The 21,087-nt window shown below is 43.0% G+C and overlaps 1 protein-coding gene across 4 annotated transcripts in view; it reads left to right on the top strand.

The window, feature by feature from the left end:
* LOC139441682 (uncharacterized) overlaps window positions 1-20,704 on the top strand; it is a 56,812-nt gene extending 36,108 nt beyond the window's left edge. For all 4 annotated transcript variants that reach the window (XM_071222485.1, XM_071222486.1, XM_071222488.1 and 1 more), the window contains exons 4-5: window positions 15,201-15,312; window positions 18,831-20,704. In XM_071222485.1, the coding sequence (XP_071078586.1) occupies window positions 15,201-15,312; window positions 18,831-19,398 (680 nt within the window). In that variant the 3' untranslated portion in view covers window positions 19,399-20,704. The remainder of the gene's footprint in view (window positions 1-15,200; window positions 15,313-18,830) is intronic.
* The last annotated feature ends 383 nt before the right edge of the window (window positions 20,705-21,087 follow it).

Raw genomic sequence — 21,087 nt, 5'->3', positions numbered from 1 at the left:
GGTCTAGACACCCCATGCTTGCATGTCTTCAGGCCTATACAGATGTAGTGTGAACTGTAGCTCACCTAGTCTGGGAGCATGTACACAGGTCTAGACACCTCATGCTTGCATGTCTTCAGGCCTATAGAGATGTAGTGTGAACTGTAGCTTACAATATGTAGGCAAATATATGACTACATGGACACCGCTGCCTCTAGAGGCCTATAGAGATGTAGTGTTCCAGAGCTAAATGCCCAGGTGTGATGAGAGCAGGACTGAGGTCTGTGTTACTTTCTGCCGTTTTGTTTCCTAATCCTCTTCCACAAATTGATACAGCTCAGTTTGAACAGAAGACATCGCAACAAGTGGGAAAATAAGTTAATATGGTGTCAAAATTTAGAACTGGCATGAAGCACCCCTCTGCATTTGAAGGAATCTAAAGACACTGGATTTATAGCATGTTTCATGAAAGTATTCATTCTGTAGACGAGTGTTGATCAAACTGCAATCGATGTTTCCTTTGACGAAAAGTTAATGATTTTGTGTTGATGGGAAATTGAAGTAATTGTCACTGACCTGAGCACTTACAGCTTGTTGCATCGTACGTCGTAAGACTGACTGTGAAAATACTTCAGTCAACCTACAGACTGTCATGGAGAACATCTGTTGGGAGCCAGTGCTCACACAAGGCAGTCTATGTTTCTGCCTCAGTATAACCTGGATGCTTTTCCAGTATGCTGGAAGGGGCGGTCGGGTAGCCTCGTGGTTAAAGCGTTTGCTTGTCACGCCGAAGACACGGGTTCGATCACCCACATGGGTGAAAAATGTGTGAAGACAATTTCTTCACCGTGGTATTGCTTGAATATTGCTAAAAGTGGCGTAAAACCTCACTCACTCACTCCAGTATGATGACTTTGTGGCAGAGTGTGGCGTTAAACAACAAACAAACCTCAGTATGACCTGGATAAATTCCAATATGCTGACTTAGCGGACATCTGCCTGTCATCATGTCATCCTGATATTACTCCATCAGTAGCAGCCTCTTGTGCCACTCATGTTGAGATACACTTCATTTCCTGCTGTGTGTGTGTGGTGGTGGTGGGGGGGGGGGGGGGGGGGCGGCGGGCATGAGGGCTTGTAGAATGTCTGCACAACATCTCTTGACCCAAAGACATTCCCATGTTGCATCTGTAGACTTGATAAGTATTCATTACAGTGCAGGAGGGACTCCTTGAGAAAAAACAGGAGGACTAGTTTCCCTCTCGCCTCGATTGCAGACCACGATCTGAAATTTGAAGAAGATGGACATGATTAGGTGTCCTCATAAGACTTTGACTTGATGTCCTCCGGCTCAGATTGATGTGGGTTCCGTGTGTGATTGAGGGGGGAGCAGGAAGCCACATGTTGTGACTTGAGAAATGTCAGGCTCGTGGAGGACTGCGTGGGTTGCGGGCTGGTAGGGGGGGGGGGGGGGGGGGGGATCAATGATGTCACAATCCCACACTTGTTTCAGTGGATCAAGATTGATATGAAATTTCCCTGTTTCTTTTGAGCCAAGGGAATTGTGTTCTATGAAAGAGTGCAGATCTCTGCGTGTGTAATTGTTGCGTACAACTTTCAATCAATCGGTACTGGGAATTACAAGACGCTCACCCCAGAGCAATCAGAAATGTTCTCATGGCCCCAGTGTAGTTTTCAGATGTTATTAATACTAGTATTCAAGTGAGGGTTAAGAAATTGATGCTTTGTTCTGCAATTTGCAACATTGCCCGGAAATATCCCTCTGAACTCCTCGTCTACCACAGAGAACTCTCTGATCTCAACAACAGATCTTTTCCAAAAATCAGAACATCCACGTTTGGTGAAGATAATGTGAAATTATCTCCTGCAGTCCCTGCTCTTAAAGTCAACCTCAAAACCCTCCTTCTTAACAAATACTATCAATGTTAAGTGCACTGACACAGAGTGTCCTTGCCCCTTCTGCATGCAGCCCAGACGGCGAATGGGACTTCTCTCACGAATGGCTGCCTAGTCAAACCCACCCAGAACTTCTCAGAGAATGTGAAGATTCCCCAACATTGCAACCTTCTGCATTACCCAGATTGTAAGAAGGGCTGTATTCCTGGTAGTCCTGGTAGCAAACCTGGGTACTCTCCCAATGTCATTCTATAGATTGGGAGGTACCAAACCTAAGGCACCGAGAACAATGAGGAGTCAGACAACTTGGTACTTGGGATGCAAGCGTACCATTTCGAAAGTGAGGTCCGCATATTTGGCTGTTATTCCTCAATATTGTCAATCACATTGGTGTCAAAAGGGACAGAAAATTCAATGATATAATTGATTTCATTGGATTTATCAAAAAGGACAAGATCAGGTTTGTTGGCCTGGATATGTCTGAGGCTGTAAACGGGCCTATTCCAAAGGATTTTGTATCTATCATTTTCCATGACGCCCACTACATATTACGGGGCGTACCATGGATGGACCTCTGTGTCAAAACCATAAGCAGGGCGAAGATGGTAGTAAAAATTATTATTATTATTATTATTATTATTATTATTATTATTATAACAGAAATATGATGTAGGAGAGACAACAGAAAACGGCCATTTCTATTGATTATGGAAAGTTGACTGGATTTTCTTCTTAAAGATTCTTGCCATGGATGAAGGATGGTTTCTCTGCTGGTTTAAATTATTTGCTGATGGCGATCACGGGGAGATTTGTCCTTTGATCCCAGCGTCTGTTGTAGAGGAAGCTGATCATCACACGTCATTAAGATTTGGTGAAGTAAAGAAATTTTAAACTGTAATTAATTAACATCTTGACATCTCCTCCATCAAAAGAGATACCATATCACTCTTTAAGAAGGATGTTGTAAATCTGATCTTTACATCAATCAAGCAACAGCATCTGAATCAACCAAACATCTTTGACAACAGGATTGTCTTTTCCTAAGAACTTCAACTCGGGTGTTTCCCAGCAGCACCACAAGACATTGCCGGAAATCTCTGTCTTTTGTTAATTGAGCACAACTTGTGCGTATCCACGTCTCATGTCACTTCAATTTCCTGGGGGTCAGTGTTGGTGAGGGTGACATGGCTGTGACCTGGTCAGCACTGGACACCGAGGAATGACTGCCACTCCAGATTCCTGCCTCATTGGTTCCGTCTGACAATGGTATTACCGGACTCTTCCCATAGATCCACAGATTCGCCTCCTCGTCACGACTCAGTCGGTGTTTGAACACAGTCCTAGTTTGGGACTCGTATTGGTTTACTAATTAGGACCTCATTGAAAGTGCAGCCTTCAAGATGAGGTCAGATTCTCCAGTGGACAGTAACGAGATAATTGGGTTAAATAGTTGATGTTATTCTGTTATCTTGTTGAATGGAACAATAATTGTGTTATTTGGAGAAGAAATTGTAGAGGCTAGAATGAAATCACATTGTCTAAGGATTGCTAAATATTAGTCATATTTCATGAATTATTTCATTAAGCATATGACTACCACAGCAATTTAATCTTTGTGAGATGGCGAATTGCACATTCTCACATTCGCCTTTGTGAGTTTGAAGAAGAGGGCAGTCGACTGAAGGATGGGTCATGTGTAGTCAAGATATGTTTACATTGGCCAGAAAATGTTTACATTAGAAAGGATCTGTTTCGATTATTCAGAATATGTTTAAATTGGCCAGAAAATGTTTAGATTAGTAAGGATCTGTTTGGATATTCAGAATATGTTTAGATTGGTCAGAATATGTTTTGATTGGTCAGAATGTATATAGATTAGTTTTCATCTTATGAACTTTCAGCAAGATATAATATTCTAAACAAGACTGAGATTACACGGTGGATGCAACATTGTTGTATAGAACGGCACCAGGAGGATGTGACGGTCGGAGTGGATGCGTGGTGTGCTGCACCAGACGTTGCATCGGAGGACACCAAGGATGGACTACACACACCCATGTGAGGATTCAGACAGACAGACAGACAGACAGACAGACAGGCAGGCAGACAGATGAACATGGATGTGTAATGACAGCATGGGTCCGATCCCACATGATTATAGCTACTGGCCCCCTGCTGACCTCAACCCTGCTACTTGAATCATGGTGTCCCAGAGGTCAAGTCTCTGTCCCAGAGGTCACGTCTCCAAGTCTTGTAAAGCTGTCATCCACAGGCAGCAGCAATTACAGAAATTTGATTTCCTCAATTTATCAACTTTGATGCTGTGGATTGTATTTGTGGGCCTTGGGCCTCTATGTTGTTTATTTGATTTGTTGCTAAGTGGGCTTGTTGTTGTGAGGAGGCAGCCTGTGGGGCTGTCCCTGCTGCAGTTACAACCAGATGGTTACAGACCTCCTAATGAATTAATCTGACACGGTTAAACATTGCTGCATATTTCTGTTCTCTCTGTGACTGGTGGATTAATGACATCAGCTGTACGATTACAAGAAACACTGGGACCTTCTGTGTTCCTCATGACAATGAGACAGACACTGGGACCTTCTGTGTTCTTCATGACAATGAGACAGACACTGGAGCTTCTGTGTTCTTCATGACAATGAGACAGACACTGGGACCTTCTGTGTTCTTCATGACGGTGAGGCAGACACTGGACCTTCTGTGTTCTTCATGACAATGAGACAGACACTTGGACCTTCTGTGTTCTTCATGACAATGAGACAGACACTGGGACCTTCTCTGTTCATCATGACAATGAGACAGACACTGGGACCTTCTCTGTTCATCATGACAATGAGACAGACACTGGAGCTTCTGTGTTCTTCATGACAATGAGACAGACACTGGGACCTTCTGTGTTCTTCATGACGGTGAGGCAGACACTGGACCTTCTGTGTTCTTCATGACAATGAGACAGACACTGGGACCTTCTGTGTTCTTCATGACAATGAGTCAGACACTGGGACCTTCTGTGTTCTTCATGACAATGAGACAGACACTGGGACCTTCTCTGTTCATCATGACAATGAGACAGACACTGGGACCTTCTGTGTTCATCATGACAATGAGACAGACACTGCGACCTTCTGTGTTCTTCATGACAATGAGACAGACACTGGGACCTTCTGTGTTCTTCATGAGACAGACACAGGGACCTTCTGTGTTCTTCATGACAATGAGACAGACACTTGTACCTTCTGTGTTCTTCATGACGATGAGACAGACACTTGTACCTTCTCTGTTCATCATGACAATAAGACAGACACTGGGACCTTCTGTGTTCTTCATGACAATGAGACAGACACTGGGACCTTCTGTGTTCTTCATGACAATGAGACAGACACTGGGACCTTCTGTGTTCATCATGACAATGTGACAGACACTGGGACCTTCTGTGTTCTTCATGACAATGAGACAGACACTGGGACCTTCTGTGTTCTTCATGACAATGAGACAGACACTTGGACCTTCTGTGTTCTTTATGACAATGAGACAGACACTGGGACCTTCTGTGTTCTTCATGACAATGAGACAGACACTGGGACCTTCTGTGTTTTTCATGACAATGAGATAGACACTGGGACCTTCTCTGTTCATCATGACAATGAGACAGACACTGGGGCCTTCTGTGTTCTTCATGACAATGAGACAGACACTGGGACCTTCTGTGTTCTTCATGACAATGAGGCAGACACTGGGACCTTCTGTGTTCTTCATGACAATGAGACAGACACTGCGACCTTCTGTGTTCTTCATGACAATGAGACAGACACTGGGACCTTCTGTGTTCATCATGACAATGAGACAGACACTGGGAGCTTCTGTGTTCTTTATGACAATGAGACAGACACTGGGACCTTCTGTGTTCTTCATGACAATGAGACAGACACTGGGACCTTCTGTGTTCTTCATGACAATGAGACAGACACTGGGACCTTCTCTGTTCATCATGACAATGAGACAGACACTGGGACCTTCTGTGTTCATCATGACAATGAGACAGACACTGGGACCTTCTGTGTTCTTCATGACGATGAGACAGACACTGGAGCTTCGTGGTTTAATTATGGTGGCAAGGTCCTGAAGGTCCAAAGAAACATACAACATGCAGTAAACTGCAGTTATAAGGGACGACTGATTCTAGTTTGTTATATCCGTAGTTTTGTGCATCCACCTGCAAGACGTGTGTAACATATTGGTATCCCAGATTTTGTTTGGGAGATTGTTATTTGACATGTGTTGTTTGGGAGACTGTTGTTTGACATGTGTTGATGGGGAGATTGTTGTTTGACATGTGTTGATGGGGAGACTGTTGTTTGACATGTGTTGATGGGGAGATCGTTGTTTGACATGTGTTGTTTGGGAGACCGTTGTTTGACATGTGTTGTTTGGGAGACCGTTGTTTGACATGTGTTGTTTGGGAGACTGTTGTTTGACATGTGTTGATGGGGAGATCGTTGTTTGACATGTGTTGTTTGGGAGACCGTTGTTTGACATGTGTTGTTTGGGAGACCGTTGTTTGACATGTGTTGTTTGGGAGACTGTTGTTTGACATGTGTTGTTTGGGAGACTGTTGTTTGACATGTGTTGATGGGGAGATTGTTGTTTGACATGTGTTGATGGGGAGATTGTTGTTTGACATGTGTTGTTTGGGAGACCGCTGTTTGACATGTGTTGTTTGGGAGACTGTTGTTTGACATGTGTTGATGGGGAGATTGTTGTTTGACATGTGTTTATGGGGAGATTGTTGTTTGACATGTGTTGATTGGGAGACCGTTGTTTGACATGTGTTGTTTGGGAGACTGTTGTTTGACATGTGTTGATGGGGAGATTGTTGTTTGACATGTGTTGATGGGGAGATTGTTATTTGACATGTGTTGATTGGGAGACCGTTGTTTGACATGTGTTGATGGGGAGATTGTTGTTTGACATGTGTTGTTTGGGAGACCGTTGTTTTGACATGTGTTGTTTGGGAGATCGTTGGTTGACATGTGACTACATCTTTAAAACTAATAGGTATTTTCCTTGAAACTATGCACACATATGACCAGTTTGTCATCTGGTGCCTTTTGCTATTTATGGATTGTCAGAATTTATATTTTTCTGTTTCCCTGGCAACAAGTTTGACTTAGATTGTTCATGTTGTTGTGTACCTGACATAGAAATACGAAGTCAATAACTACTCTTGTATACTGACAGACAGATCAGATAGAAATTCTTCATCAAGTGGACTTAACAGGCAGATAATTTGTTCTTTCCAATTTGTAGGGTCAAGGGGGGATTTGTCATCTTCTGATGACTCTTGTCATACGACTCCAACCATCCTGACACAACCTTTATCCCCCCCACCCCTCTCTCTCTCTCCCTCAAGCTGCAGGCGTCTATACTGAGCTCACTCTTCTTATGGGGAGATTGGAACCATCCTGGGCGTATGCAAGTGCTGTACAGTCCCCCCCCTCTCTCCCTCAAGCTGCAGGCGTCTATACTGAGCTCACTCTTCTTATGGGGAGATTGGAACCATCCTGGGCGTATGCAAGTGCTGTACAGTCCCCCCTCTCTCCCTCAAGCTGCAGGCGTCTATACTGAGCTCCGCCTGGCTGGGGGATCCTAGATTCGTTCTAATTAATCCTGATGTGTCATATACAAAATTGATTTTCTTTTCAGAGACAAAAATGTAATGGTTAGAGATATGATGGTTTTCAAATCTGAATAGTTTACATAGTTACAAACTTTGCCCGATAAATTACTTCATCTAATAGCAAATCTGTGAAATTTTAGCTTTTCATGCAAACAACATAAAAAGCTTATCTTAAGCATTTTTTCACATTCTTGAGGTACACAGTCATCCCAAGGATTAGCTCAGCGTATCGGAGGAAGGTTTGTGCATAGAGAAGATAAGGACAGTGCTATTTCAACACTGCTTCCTGGAGCGTTATCATAGCACACAGCGTGTTGGATTCTGCACCCACACTGCCAGTGTGTACTGTCAACAGTGTCCCTGTTTGTGTGTTCCGCGGGTAATAGTGGATGCTAATGCTAACAACTGTTGACGTTGCACCGGCCCCTTTAATGTGTTTGTGAGCAGGAGAAACCCATTGCTTTAGGGGCATCTTGAGCTTTGATCACTGCTGGTGTTTGAGATGGGGCGGTGATCCACGTGCCAGTCTGGCCTGGTCAATAGCGTTCTGCTTGTACACAACAGTGCTGGAGCTGAGGCATTCAGCCGTCATGTTGTCTTGTTTGGGTTGCTGCTGTTCCAGCTTTTAGGTTAAAAGATTCAGACACATGTTTCTTCCACTCCACTGCACAGGGCTCTTCTGATGCCACCGTGTGTTCTACTAATGTACTAATGTGTGCTGAGGTATTAGATCACTAGGGTTACAAAATCAGCCAGCCCCACCCCCCCGGCCCCACCACTTCTGACCACATATACTCCAATCCCCCCCACACACACACACACGCACACACACCAACCCATCTCATTTCATTTCTCACCATTCTTTCTATTTAATCCACCCAGAATTCCCTTAGAGGATTCCAAGACAAAGTATATCCCCAGTACCCAATTCCATTTTCTCCAGGCCCCTATGCTTGTCTCTCCATGTGGAGTCCAGAACCCTATGCTTGTCTCTCCATGTGGAGTCCAGGACCCTTTGCTTGTCTCTCCATGTGGAGTACAGGACCCTATGCTTGTCTCTCCATGTGGAGTCCAGGACCCTATGCTTGTCTCTCCATGAGGAGTCCAGGACCCTATGCTTGTCTCTCCATGTGGAGTCCAGGACCCTATGCTTGTCTCTCCATGTGGAGTCCAGGACCCTTTGCTTGTCTCTCCATGTGGAGTCCAGGACCCTTTGCTTGACTCTCCATGTGGAGTCCAGGACCCTATGCTTGTCTCTCCATGTGGAGTACAGGACCCTATGCTTGTCTCTCCATGAGGAGTCCAGGACCCTATGCTTGTCTCTCCATGTGGAGTCCAGGACCCTATGCTTGTCTCTCCATGTGGAGTCCAGGACCCTATGCTTGTCTCTCCATGTGGAGTCCAGGACCCTTTGCTTGTCTCTCCATGTGGAGTCCAGGACCCTATGCTTGTCTCTCCATGTGGAGTCCAGGACCCTATGCTTGTCTCTCCATGAGGAGTCCAGGACCCTTTGCTTGTCTCTCCATGTGGAGTCCAGGACCCTTTGCTTGTCTCTCCATGTGGAGTCCAGGACCCTATGCTTGTCTCTTCATGTGGAGTCCACGACAGACAGGTCCCCAGTACCCAATGCTTGTGCATTAATCACCTGTGCTAACTTTAGTGCTTATGCTACAGTTGAGCACCAATGCTACAGCTAAGTGCTTATGTCATATGTGATAACATTAGTTTTAACTCTAGATGCTCACCTCTCTGATGTGTACGTAGTCACACCGTGTTCACGTGTGGCAAGTGTCACTGTACTAAGGGACCTGAACATAACGCTTCGTTGTGATTGATTCAAGTTAATGTTCACAATGAAAAAATCTATTAGGTCCCCAAGAATACAGCCAAGTAATTGACTGAACTAAAAGAATTACCGTATTCGACATAATAAGGGCCCAGGGTGCTCTCAAAATAAGAAATAGGGGGCTCTTATTAGAATATTATTTTGGTGAAAAAAACAGAGTTGAAAGATAAATTTTGTGGTTTACGCTGACAGCCTGAAGTGTTTATATACGACAGATATATTTTTCCAGAATCTATTTGCCCATTATTAAGGGTGCATATTACACAAGAGTGCATATTATACACGAATAAATAAGTCTTGTGTACATTGATCAATCGGAAGGGGTGCTAATTTGGATTGTTCACTAGACAATATATTAGCAAATATCACCGTGGCCGCTTATTAGAGCAGGGCGCTTGTTACGTCGATTACGGTAATGCAAATTATAGTATGTCAGCTTTATGGCTTCAATTGTTTGATTGGCTCAGAAGTAGCCGGATGACAACGTAGACACTATTCATGGTTCTTGTCCACAAACTGAGTCTACTTTGATTATGGTTTAAACTTTCAACTGGACTGACGGTATCAGTAGGAAATCAAACTGAACCCAAATTTATCTGCTTTTTTAAACTCAATTCCATCATTTAAATTCTATTGATTTTGAATGAAAAGTTTCTGTGACAAGATTATTTGAATTCCTCTTCAACCTGCCGGCAGCTTTCCCCGTTAGATGATTCCGATATAATAAAACATTGAATAATCCATTGGCCAGGAATCACGGGGGGATAATATTTACATATTTTCTATTTGTAGAATCAGTACTCACAGATATTTACACAAGAATCCAGGAAAATGTGAAAAGCGCCCCCTGTAGGCCTCTTGAGGACAGTTTTATCTGGAATTTCATGATGTGACATTTTTAAGCGTCAGGCCTGTCATGGAGAAGATTGTCACCGCACTGGGCAGCAGAGCCAACATCGTCTTGACCACAATGACCATTTCTTCATGGGCCCCCGTTGAGTCACTTGAAGTGGGCAGCCTTTAATTTCCTAGTCAATCCCTCTGAATGCAGGCCCACGATAGTTATTGAGAAATAATCGCCACAAGCTAATTGCCTCCCTGAACCTGCGGGATTGAACCCAATGACTTTTGATGTTGGCGAATAATGTGCGACCCGACCCACTGGCTCAAATTGGAATTAAGTTGAATCCTAATCTTGATTTCCCAAAGGCTCAAATTTGGAAATGAATTTCAATTAGCAAACTGGAATGATTTAATTGAAGTTCCCTAACAGCACAACTGTTTTTTCAGCATGATCACAGAATTACGTTTCTATGGTAATTACAGAATAAAATAGATTCCTATGTAGCGGCTCTGGGGAGGGAAGTCTGATTGTCTGTAGTAGGTGCTCTATGGAGCCTCATGGACCTGATCGGAGATGGCTGGATGCAGCAGACCTGGCCCTGGCTTCATCCGCTACAATCATCACGTTATACACTTTGTACATGGGGAGTTGAGGCACTACAATCATCACGTTATACACTTTGTACATGGGGAGTTGCAGCACTACAATAATCACATTATACACTTTGTACATGGGAAGTTGCAGCACTACAATAATCACGTTATACGCTTTGTACATGGGGAGTTGTGGCACTACAATAATCACATTATACACTTTGTACATGGGGAGTTGCGGCACTACAATAATCACGTTATACACTTGTACCTGTGTCATGGCAACTTTGTACACAACACTAATGTAGGGATGTGTCATGGCAACTATGTACCAGTACAACATTGGCTGAACGTGTCACTAAGTACAACATTGACTGAACCTGTCACTAAGTACAACATTGGCTGAACCTGTCACTAAGTACAACATTGACTGAACCTGTAACTAAGTACAACATTGGCTGAACCTGTCACTAAGTACAACATTGGCTGAATCTGTCACTAAGTACAACATTGACTGAACCTGTCACTAAGTACAACATTGACTGAACCTGTCACTAAGTACAACATTGACTGAACCTGTCACTAAGTACAACATTGACTGAACCTGTCACTAAGTACAACATTGACTGAACCTGTCACTAAATAGAACCATGGCACATGTTGTTCATTTGATATTTTATTAACATCATTGCCATTATGAAAACATATAGATACAAGTATTGACTATGAATGGTTGAGAAATATCCAGTCTTTCTTCTGTGTATCAGAGAGGTGTTACTTGACATGTTGTAATCATTGGGACGAAGTCTCCCTGATGCAAGGCTCGGCACTGGGTCAGTATGCATGGATTGTGTCCTTGTTAAGACATCAAGATGAATTGTCTTGTATTTACTGAAGATGGAGATTCAGGGGGGATTTGTTTAAATTGTTTGATAGGCATTACTTAAAAGTTGACGGATGACAAAGTAGACACAATTTATGGATAACAACTTCTTTATTTACAGCAGAGGCGACGTTTTGGTATAGATCCTAATTATACCATTGTCAAGCTAGATTGATAATGGTATAAGGATCTATACCGAAACGTTGCCTCTACTGTAAATAAAGAAGTTGTTATCCATAAATTGTGTCTGGTTTGGGATTTGTTTAGTCTCCAAAATTCAAGAGATGCTCAGTGCTCCTTACTTTTAAATATCTAAAGACACTTTAAGAATAACAAAAACCTTAACTGAATGCTACTCTAGCCATGACCCTGTTCTCCGTGTAATCTGTTGCTCTCGGGGGAATCCAAGTCTCGTGATCAGAAGGCAACACTAAAATTGAAGGAAACATCCTCGAGGATCTGTAGCAGACCTCCGAATTATTCAAATATTCTCTAATGGAATATAAAGGTGGTATCTCTCATCCAGCTGATGTCATTAAAGGCCCCGTGACAGAATCACACAGGATGATATTGTCGTTATCTCCCGGCGCTGGGCTCCGTGTCCGTTTGCAGGAGTCGTCACATCACTTGTGAAGCTGGTTAGATTATCTTGATTGTCAGGGGAATATACACAGAAACATGAGTCCCATCTGTTCAGAATTTGATAGGAATGTGTTTATGATGGTCTTTGGACAAGATAATTGAGGAATGCAGGAAACACATTACAACTCTGCTGCTCGGGATGTCAAATATGTCTGATGGGTGATTTAGCTTCATGTATTGTGTCACTGCCGCAGGGCTAGCATAGGATGCTTTTTTGACAACTGTGCAGTTCGGAGATAAAGTATCATGTCATAAAATAAATAGTTAAATTCAATATTTACACTGGTACCACCCGATACTGAAGATGTAATTAGTTTTAGAATAAAATATGTGTTTGATAAGGCAGCTACATTATTTTTAATGAAAAACAGGGAAAGTTTGTGTTTGTAATCTGCATGATTATCATAAAGTGTCAGTTTTCCAGTTTGACAAAGTAAGTGCATAAATGGTTTATGTAAAAGTTGGATTGAAGGCGGAACCTACACTTGTTGATGAGCCGTGGGGCAATAAAGATGAGGTTCTTGTTTCTGCTGTAAAGAGGATGTTATTACACAAGATTTATTTTATGATGATTTGCGTGAAGTTGGTTTGGTCTTCAACATCTCCCCGTGTTGATGTTGATTGCTGTTGCAGCCGCTGCCTGCTGAGAGCAGCTGATACTGCATGTGGTGCCTTCAGCACCAAGGCAAAAAAAAGACTTCATTTATTTTCTTGTATCTTTCACTTTTTACATGTTTTTGTTCCTGCTCTGATTTTGTTGAGGATTTTACCCCAACATTTAACTGAATGAACTACAATTCCTTTGAATGAACAATTTAATACAAAAATGACAACATACCAAAGAAAGACAACATTTTCCAGTATTCCTGTTGACATCTGAATATTTGGGTTAGAATTGGTCTTCAGCAACCCATGCTTGTCATGAGAGGTGACTATGCTTGTCATAAGAGGTGACTATGCTTGTCATAAGAGGTGACTATGCTTGTTGTAAAAGGTGACTAACGAGGTCAGGTGAATGAGGTCGGGTGATCATGCACAGTAAATTGTTTGATGCAAGTAACCAAAATGCTTAGATCGACGCACATGACGTCAATCACTGGATTTGCTGCTCCAGACTTAATTATTTACAGACCACTGTCATTAGCTGGAACATTCCTGAGTGCGGCGTTAAACAACAAGGAAACAAAGAAAGTATTTCTTTCTATCAGAGAGAGTTCGCTAGTGAATGTTGTTCAGTGTACTCCTATTGGGGTCAGGAAGCACGTCGGGAGCCTGACCACCGGAGACCAAGTCTAACCCACACTGTATCATCATCAGACAGCATGTGCTGTCGTTGTTCTGACCCAGACTGTCCTTCTGACTGGTGCACGTTATTCCCAGGAGTTTGCAGCTGTGATGCTGGTGAAAGTTCCTGGTGAATGTTCCTGGTGAATGTTCCTGGTCTTTCATCTTCACAGGCTGAAGCTGCTGATGGGGGCAGCGGTAGAAATTTGCTCTGAAGAAAGGAAATTTGCTCCATGCCTGCTTGGCACCTTTGCAGGTGATAATATCCACAGCATGATGTGCCCCACACTGATGTCTCTCCCACCACCTGAATCCACAGGTCTTGGCACATGATGTCACAAAGCCAAATATCAGAATAAAAAGAAACTTGTGATGAAAAATTAGAAATAATGAGCAAGGTTCGTAGAAACATTAGATAGAACCTGCAGGTTTGTTAAGAGATAAGATACAAGCCGCAGGTTTGTTAAAAGATAAGATACAAGCCGCAGGTTTGTTAAAAGATAAGATACAGCCCGCAGGTTTGTTAAAAGATAAGATACAAGCCGCAGGTTTGTTGAAACATTAGATACAGCCCGCAGGTTTGTTGAAACATAAGATACAGCCCGCAGGTTTGTTAAAAGATAAGATACAAGCCGCAGGTTTGTTGAAACATAAGATACAGCCCGCAGGTTTGTTAAAAGATAAGATACAAGCCGCAGGTTTGTTGAAACATTAGATACAGCCCGCAGGTTTGTTAAAAGATAAGATACAAGCCGCAGGTTTGTTGAAACATAAGATACAGCCCGCAGGTTTGTTAAAAGATAAGATACAAGCCGCAGGTTTGTTGAAACATTAGATACAGCCCGCAGGTTTGTTAAAAGATAAGATACAAGCCGCAGGTTTGTTGAAACATAAGATACAGCCCGCAGGTTTGTTAAAAGATAAGATACAAGACGCAGGTTTGTTGAAACATTAGATACAGCTCGCAGGTTTGTTAAAAGATAAGATACAAGCCGCAGGTTTGTTGAAACATTAGATAGAACGTGCAGGTTTGTTAAAAGATAAGATACAAGCCGTAGGTTTGTTGAAACATTAGATACAGCCTGCAGGTTTGTTAAAAGATAAGATACAAGCCGCAGGTTTTTTTAATCATTAGATAGAACGTGCAGGTTTAAGAGATAAGATACAAGCCGCAGGTTTGTTAAAACATTAAATAGAACGTATAGGTTTGTTAAAAGATAAGATACAAGCCGCAGGTTTGTTGAAACATTAGAAAGAACGTGCAGGTTTAAGAGATAAGATACAACCCACAGGTTTGTTGAAACATTAAATAGAACGTACGGGTTTGTTAAAAGATAAGATACAAGCCGCAGGTTCGTTGAAACATTAGAAAGAACGTACAGATTTGTTAAAAGATAAGATACAAGCCGCAGGTTTGTTGAAACATTGGATACAACCTGCGGCTTGAGATTGAGTTACATGAAGGAAGAAAGTTCTTAACTAAACCAGGATTAACAAACCACCCATCTTGTTCCCAGAATCTCCGCCAATGTCTCCCACCACCTGGATCGCCCCTGGCATCGCATTCTCAGCATCGGCCATCTTGATCATTGGGACCATCGTCGCCTACCTCTGGCACCGGAAATACAGGTAGTACATCCTTTAGTCAGTGTGATACAGGTAGTACATTCTTTAGTCAGGGTGATACAGGTAGTACATCCTTTACTCAGGGTGATACAGGTAGTACATTCTTTAGTCAGGGTGATACAGGTAGTACATCCTTTAGTCAGGGTGATACAGGTAGTACATCCTTTAGTCAGGGTGATACAGGTACAACATACTTTAGTCAGGGTGATACAGGTAGTACATACTTTAGTCAGGGTGATACAGGTAGTACATCCTTTAGTCAGGGTGATACAGGTACAACATGCTTTAGTCAGGGTGATACAGGTACAACATGCTTTAGCCAGGGTGATACAGGTAGTACATCCTTTAGTCAGGGTGATACAGGTAGTACATCCTTTAGTCAGGGTGATACAGGTACAACATCCTTTAGTCAGGGTGATACAGGTAGTACATCCTTTAGTCAGGGTGATACAGGTAGTACATCCTTTAGTCAGGGTGATACAGGTAGTACATCCTTTAGTCAGGGTGATACAGGTAGTACATCCTTTAGTCAGGGTGATACAGGTACAACATGTTTCAGTCAGGGTGATACAGGTAGTACATCCTTTAGTCAGGGTGATACAGGTACAACATGTTTCAGTCAGGGTGATACAGGTAGTACATCCTTTAGTCAGGGTGATACAGGTACAACATGTTTCAGTCAGGGTGATACAGGTAGTACATCCTTTAGACAGGGTGATACAGGTACATCATGTTTCAGTCAGGGTGATACAGGTAGTATTTAAGTCAGGGTGATACAGGTACAACATACTTTAGTCAGGGTGATACAGGTACAACATGTTTCAGTCAGTGTGATACAGGTAGTACATCCTTTAGTCAGGGTGATACAGGTACAACATGTTTCAGTCAGGGTGATACAGGTAGTACATCCTTTAGTCAGGGTGATACAGGTACAACATGTTTCAGTCAGTGTGATACAGGTAGTACATCCTTTAGTCAGGGTGATACAGGTAGTATTTAAGTCAGGGTGATACAGGTACAACATCCTTTAGTCAGGGTGATACAGGTAGTATTTCAGTCAGGGTGATACAGGTAGTACATACTTTAGTCAGGGTGATTCAGGTAGTACATGCTTCAGTCAGGGTGATACAGGTAGTATTTCAGTCAGGGTGATACAGGTAGTACATGCTTCAGTCAGGGTGATACAGGTAGTACATGCTTCAGTCAGGGTGATACAGGTAGTACATCCTTTAGTCAGGGTGATACAGGTAGTACATCCTTTAGTCAGGGTGATACAGGTAGTATTTCAGTCAGGGTGATACTGGTAGTATTTCAGTCAGGGTGATACAGGTAGTCCATGTGTCTGTGTAGTATTTCAGTGAAGCCCAGGAGGTATTATATCTGTGACCTGAAAGGGTAGGGATATATTGTAATACCAAGGACTTCTGTCCATTTGTCCAGCCGCCCTTCCGTCCAGCCGCCCTTCCGTCCAGCCGTAAACATTTGTGTGACTTATAACTTGAGAACTAATTCATTTCTTCTTTTCAAATGTAAGGAACACTTTCTATACTAGTAGGAGAGGTGACGTGCAAAGTTTGATTTTGATTTGTGTAGTTTCTGAAAAGATATGTAGTCAGGGGTATTAGTGAGCCCCGCCCACTTCTTGCCTAGAGATCCTTGTATTGCTACATGCCTCCATGGTCGTCTCCCTCATTTGTTTGTTGTTTAACGCCGCACTCAACAATATTCCAGCTATATGATGGTGGCTTGTAAATCATCGGGTCTGGACCAGACAATCCAGTGAATGACATCATGAACATCGATCCACGCGATTGGGATACAATGACATGCATCAACCAAGTCAGCGAGCCTGACCACCCGATCTGTTTAGCCTCCTCTTATGACAGTCAGGTAGCTGGGATCAGTATTCTGGCGAAACCACATTATCGGTGGTTTGAGAAGGGAGCTAACTCTGTTTGCCTAATCGAAAGTTCGAGGTGGGCCCACATTCGAAACTAAACGCACTTGTTGTTGAGAATATGTACAATGTAAACTAACTCGCATTACGAACTGTTATTTTGTCTATTAAAAATAAGTATTATGACTTATAATTGGATTAGAATGTAAAAATGCGATGACAATACAGCAGAACTCACTTCTACGAACATCGCCAAACTAGGTCGTGGGGTCATTGATATTCATGAGTTATTCCTTTGAGGCTTGTATCATGACTGTCATGTCCGAGATCAATTCAAGTGTAGACATATTTCCAGCGGGAGATTGATGTGTTATACTGTAAAAAGTAGAATGAGTGGTATTGCCTCTGTAAATTTAATTTGAAGTAGATCAAAGTTTCTTGCTTTGTAACTATTTTTGCAAAACTAGTGTGGTCAGCTATGATGACGTTATTCAAACTTCAAAGACTTTGTGTGCATTTATAAAGATATTTCCCATCAATATTACAAAATGAGAATAATATATAATGTCACATACCCATGCAAATGTGAGCCCACTAGTCTAAATGATTCAGTCAACCCAATGAAGCCCAGCGATTTACAAATGTGGGCCCACCTGTTTCGATCACTATAAGACGGGAACAATGTGGACCCACATTTTACAAAATGGTTATCAGCACTAAACCAATCAAAGAAGATGTACGGATGGAAACATAAATATATAATGCATTCAAACATTTAATTAAGAATACGTTTTACCTTAGGGATAAGCTGGGCATTTAATAGCTAGACCAACAACGTACAGCGTGACTGACGCCATTTCTTGCAAATACTAAAACAACGGAGATAGCTCCCGTTTGAATTTAGAGTGACCTCCCTTTCCCAATATGAACCACTGATAATCTGGTTTTGCCAGTATTCTTCCCTGGAATCCCCACGGGGTCTCCCTAAAGCACCAGGTGTTTAGTGGCAGTCTTGTACTCTCACCATGGTAAGGTAATGAACCTGTCCTAGAAGTAGCCCTCGGCCGGACGCTCCAGATCGGGGTGGGCCTGGATGTTCAAGGGAGAGAGGTAGCACCAGTGCCAGGCAACAGGTGACAGTTACATCCAGTTACAACCAGTTAGAACGACGTAATTGTGCCATCTCTCCCTCCACCTTCTGTTCCTGGACAGTTAGTGAGTGAGTGAGTGATTGAGTGAGTGAGTGAGGGAACGCTTGAACCACGAGGCTACCCGACCGCCCCAGACAGTTAGTAATGAAGGATGATGTATGGTCGCCTTGAATGATTAAAATAGTCTAGTCACGAAGAGTTTCTTTCGTTCTAAGGCCCACGCCTCTTCCTCTACCATCTGCAGCCTTCTTTAACTGAAAAAACTTTGATTGAGAATATGTTTATTTTGAGCATGTTCTCTTTAACGTATTTTTTTCAAGTGTTTCTTTTTTCAGGAAATCAACCTTGTTTTATTTAAGTTTTACATTTTTACTTTTAACCACAACATTATGTAAATGAAGAAAACCCTGTGCTGGCCTGATCTGATATGTCAGTTATTGTAATCTAATCCCACTGTGTGTGTTTGTCTGTAGGAGCAAGTACACCGTGGACAGTCTGCGATACCACAGCTACAAGAACGGCCAAGGCACCACCACGCCCCCTGACCACACCCACAAGGTGGAGAGCTACTCCGTGACAGTCATCAGCACCGGAAAGGTGGTTGATATCGTCGAGTGCGGTGAACATGAGACACATCTAGACTCAGACGAAGGCATGAAGGTGGATGTGATTAGTGAACCAGATATTACATCAGAGCACGACAAGTTGGACGTGACTTCCAGCCCCGATCTGTCTCCGGACCAGGACTACTCCAGCTTCGTGCTGCCAAATGTTGTGCCATACCAAGACATGTTCCCTTATGGTGACCTCGGCCCGCAGGGGGGGTCACGTGACCCTCTCAAAGACGGTAAGGGAGTTGGCAGGAGTGAGAGTAGCGAGCCCATCCGTCCCGCTGGAAGGGTGTATGAGGTCGGGTATGTTAACCCAGCGTATGATGGTAATGACAGTCTTAAGGAAGGACGCTCACCAAAGAAGAAAAAAAAGAAACCTCTGATGTTTTTCAGTGATAGGAAGGCATCCAACAAACAAATGAAGTATTAGGAGAACTTGATGCAAACACTGAACTGAGCGGTTTGATATTGAGCTGTGTGGAGATCTTGTGCGGCATTACACAGGTGTACAGGCTAACGATGTACCTGTGTATTGTACAGGGAGAGGCTAACGATGTACCTGTGTATACGGGTGTACAGAGAGAGGCTAATAATGTACCTGTGTATACAGGTGTACAGGGAGAGGCTAACGATGTACCTGTGTATACAGGTGTACAGAGAGGATAACGATGTACTGTGTATACAGGTGTACAGGGAGAGGATAACGATGTACCTGTGTATACAGGTGTACAGGGAGAGGCTAACGATGTACCTGTGTATACAGGTGTACAGGGAGAGGATAACGATGTACCTGTGTATACAGGTGTACAGGGAGAGGCTAACAATGTACCTGTGTATACAGGTGTAGGGGGAGAGGCTAACGATGTACCTGTGTATACAGGTGTACAGGGAGAGGCTAACGATGTACCTGTGTATACTGGTTTACAGGGAGAGGCTTATCATAACCTATATATCTGCAGGTCTATAATTACATATGTTATATATTGCCACTGTACAGCATTGTAAGCAAGAAATCCTGAAATATTCGGTTCCCAGATTTGAAGTGGGTAAGAAAGTTTTTTTCGGTTGATGCAGTATCCGAAGCCTGTACACATCCTCACCGTTGATTCAGCCATTCCTGAAGCTGATTCAGACTCTGTATCTTTCAGTCTTGTTCATGTCAAGTCAGCACAGGTGTCCGTTGTACAATCTTGTGTCATTGCATCTAAATTTACAATATGTTTTAATATGAAAGTCTTCCACATTTGTTTTGTACAATTTACATATTCACCATTCTTCCAGAAATTATGAAACTTATTCTTAACTGTTTATAAAGTCTTCCAAGTTGATCCTGACAGGATCCATGTACACAGGATCCGTGTGTGAGATCTGGGTACAGGACCTGGTCAAGACAAGATCCATGTCTGTAGACAGGATCCGTGTGTGTGAGACCTTGGTACAGGACCATGTCAAGACAAGATCCATGTCTGTAGACAGGATCTGTGTGTGCGAGACCTTGGTACAGGATCATGTCAAGACAAGATCCATGTCTGTAGACAGGATCCGTGTGCGAGACCTTGGTACAGGACCAGGTCAAGACAACATCCATGTCTGTAGACAGGATCAGTGTGTGCGAGACCTTGGTACAGGACCATGTCAAGACAACATCCATGTCTGTAGACAGGACCCGTGTGTGTGAGACCTTGGTACAGGATCATGTCAAGACAAGATCCATGTCTGTAGACAGGATCTGTGTGTACGAGACCTTGGTACAGGATCATGTCAAGACAAGATCCATGTCTGTAGACAGGATCTGTATGTGCGAGACCTTGGTACAGGATCATGTCAAGACAAGATCCATGTCTGTAGACAGGATCCGTGTGTGCGAGACCTTGGTACAGGATCATGTCAAGACAATATCCATGTCTGTAGATAGGATCCGTGTGTGCGAGACCTTGGTACAGGACCATGTCAAGACAAGATCCATGTCTGTAGACAGGATCCGTGTGTGCGAGACCTTGGTACAGGATCATGTCAAGACAAGATCCATGTCTGTAGACAGGATCCGTGTGCGAGACCTTGGTACAGGATCATGTCAAGACAAGATCCATGTCTGTAGACAGGATCCGTGTGTGCGAGA

This window comes from Haliotis cracherodii, unplaced genomic scaffold (assembly GCF_022045235.1).
Source record: "Haliotis cracherodii isolate W230 unplaced genomic scaffold, xgHalCrac1.p SCAF_42, whole genome shotgun sequence".
Taxonomy (NCBI): Eukaryota; Metazoa; Mollusca; class Gastropoda; order Lepetellida; family Haliotidae; genus Haliotis; species Haliotis cracherodii.
The sequence above is the reverse complement of the archived record's forward strand: the minus strand, read 5'-3'. Positions and strand labels throughout refer to the sequence as shown.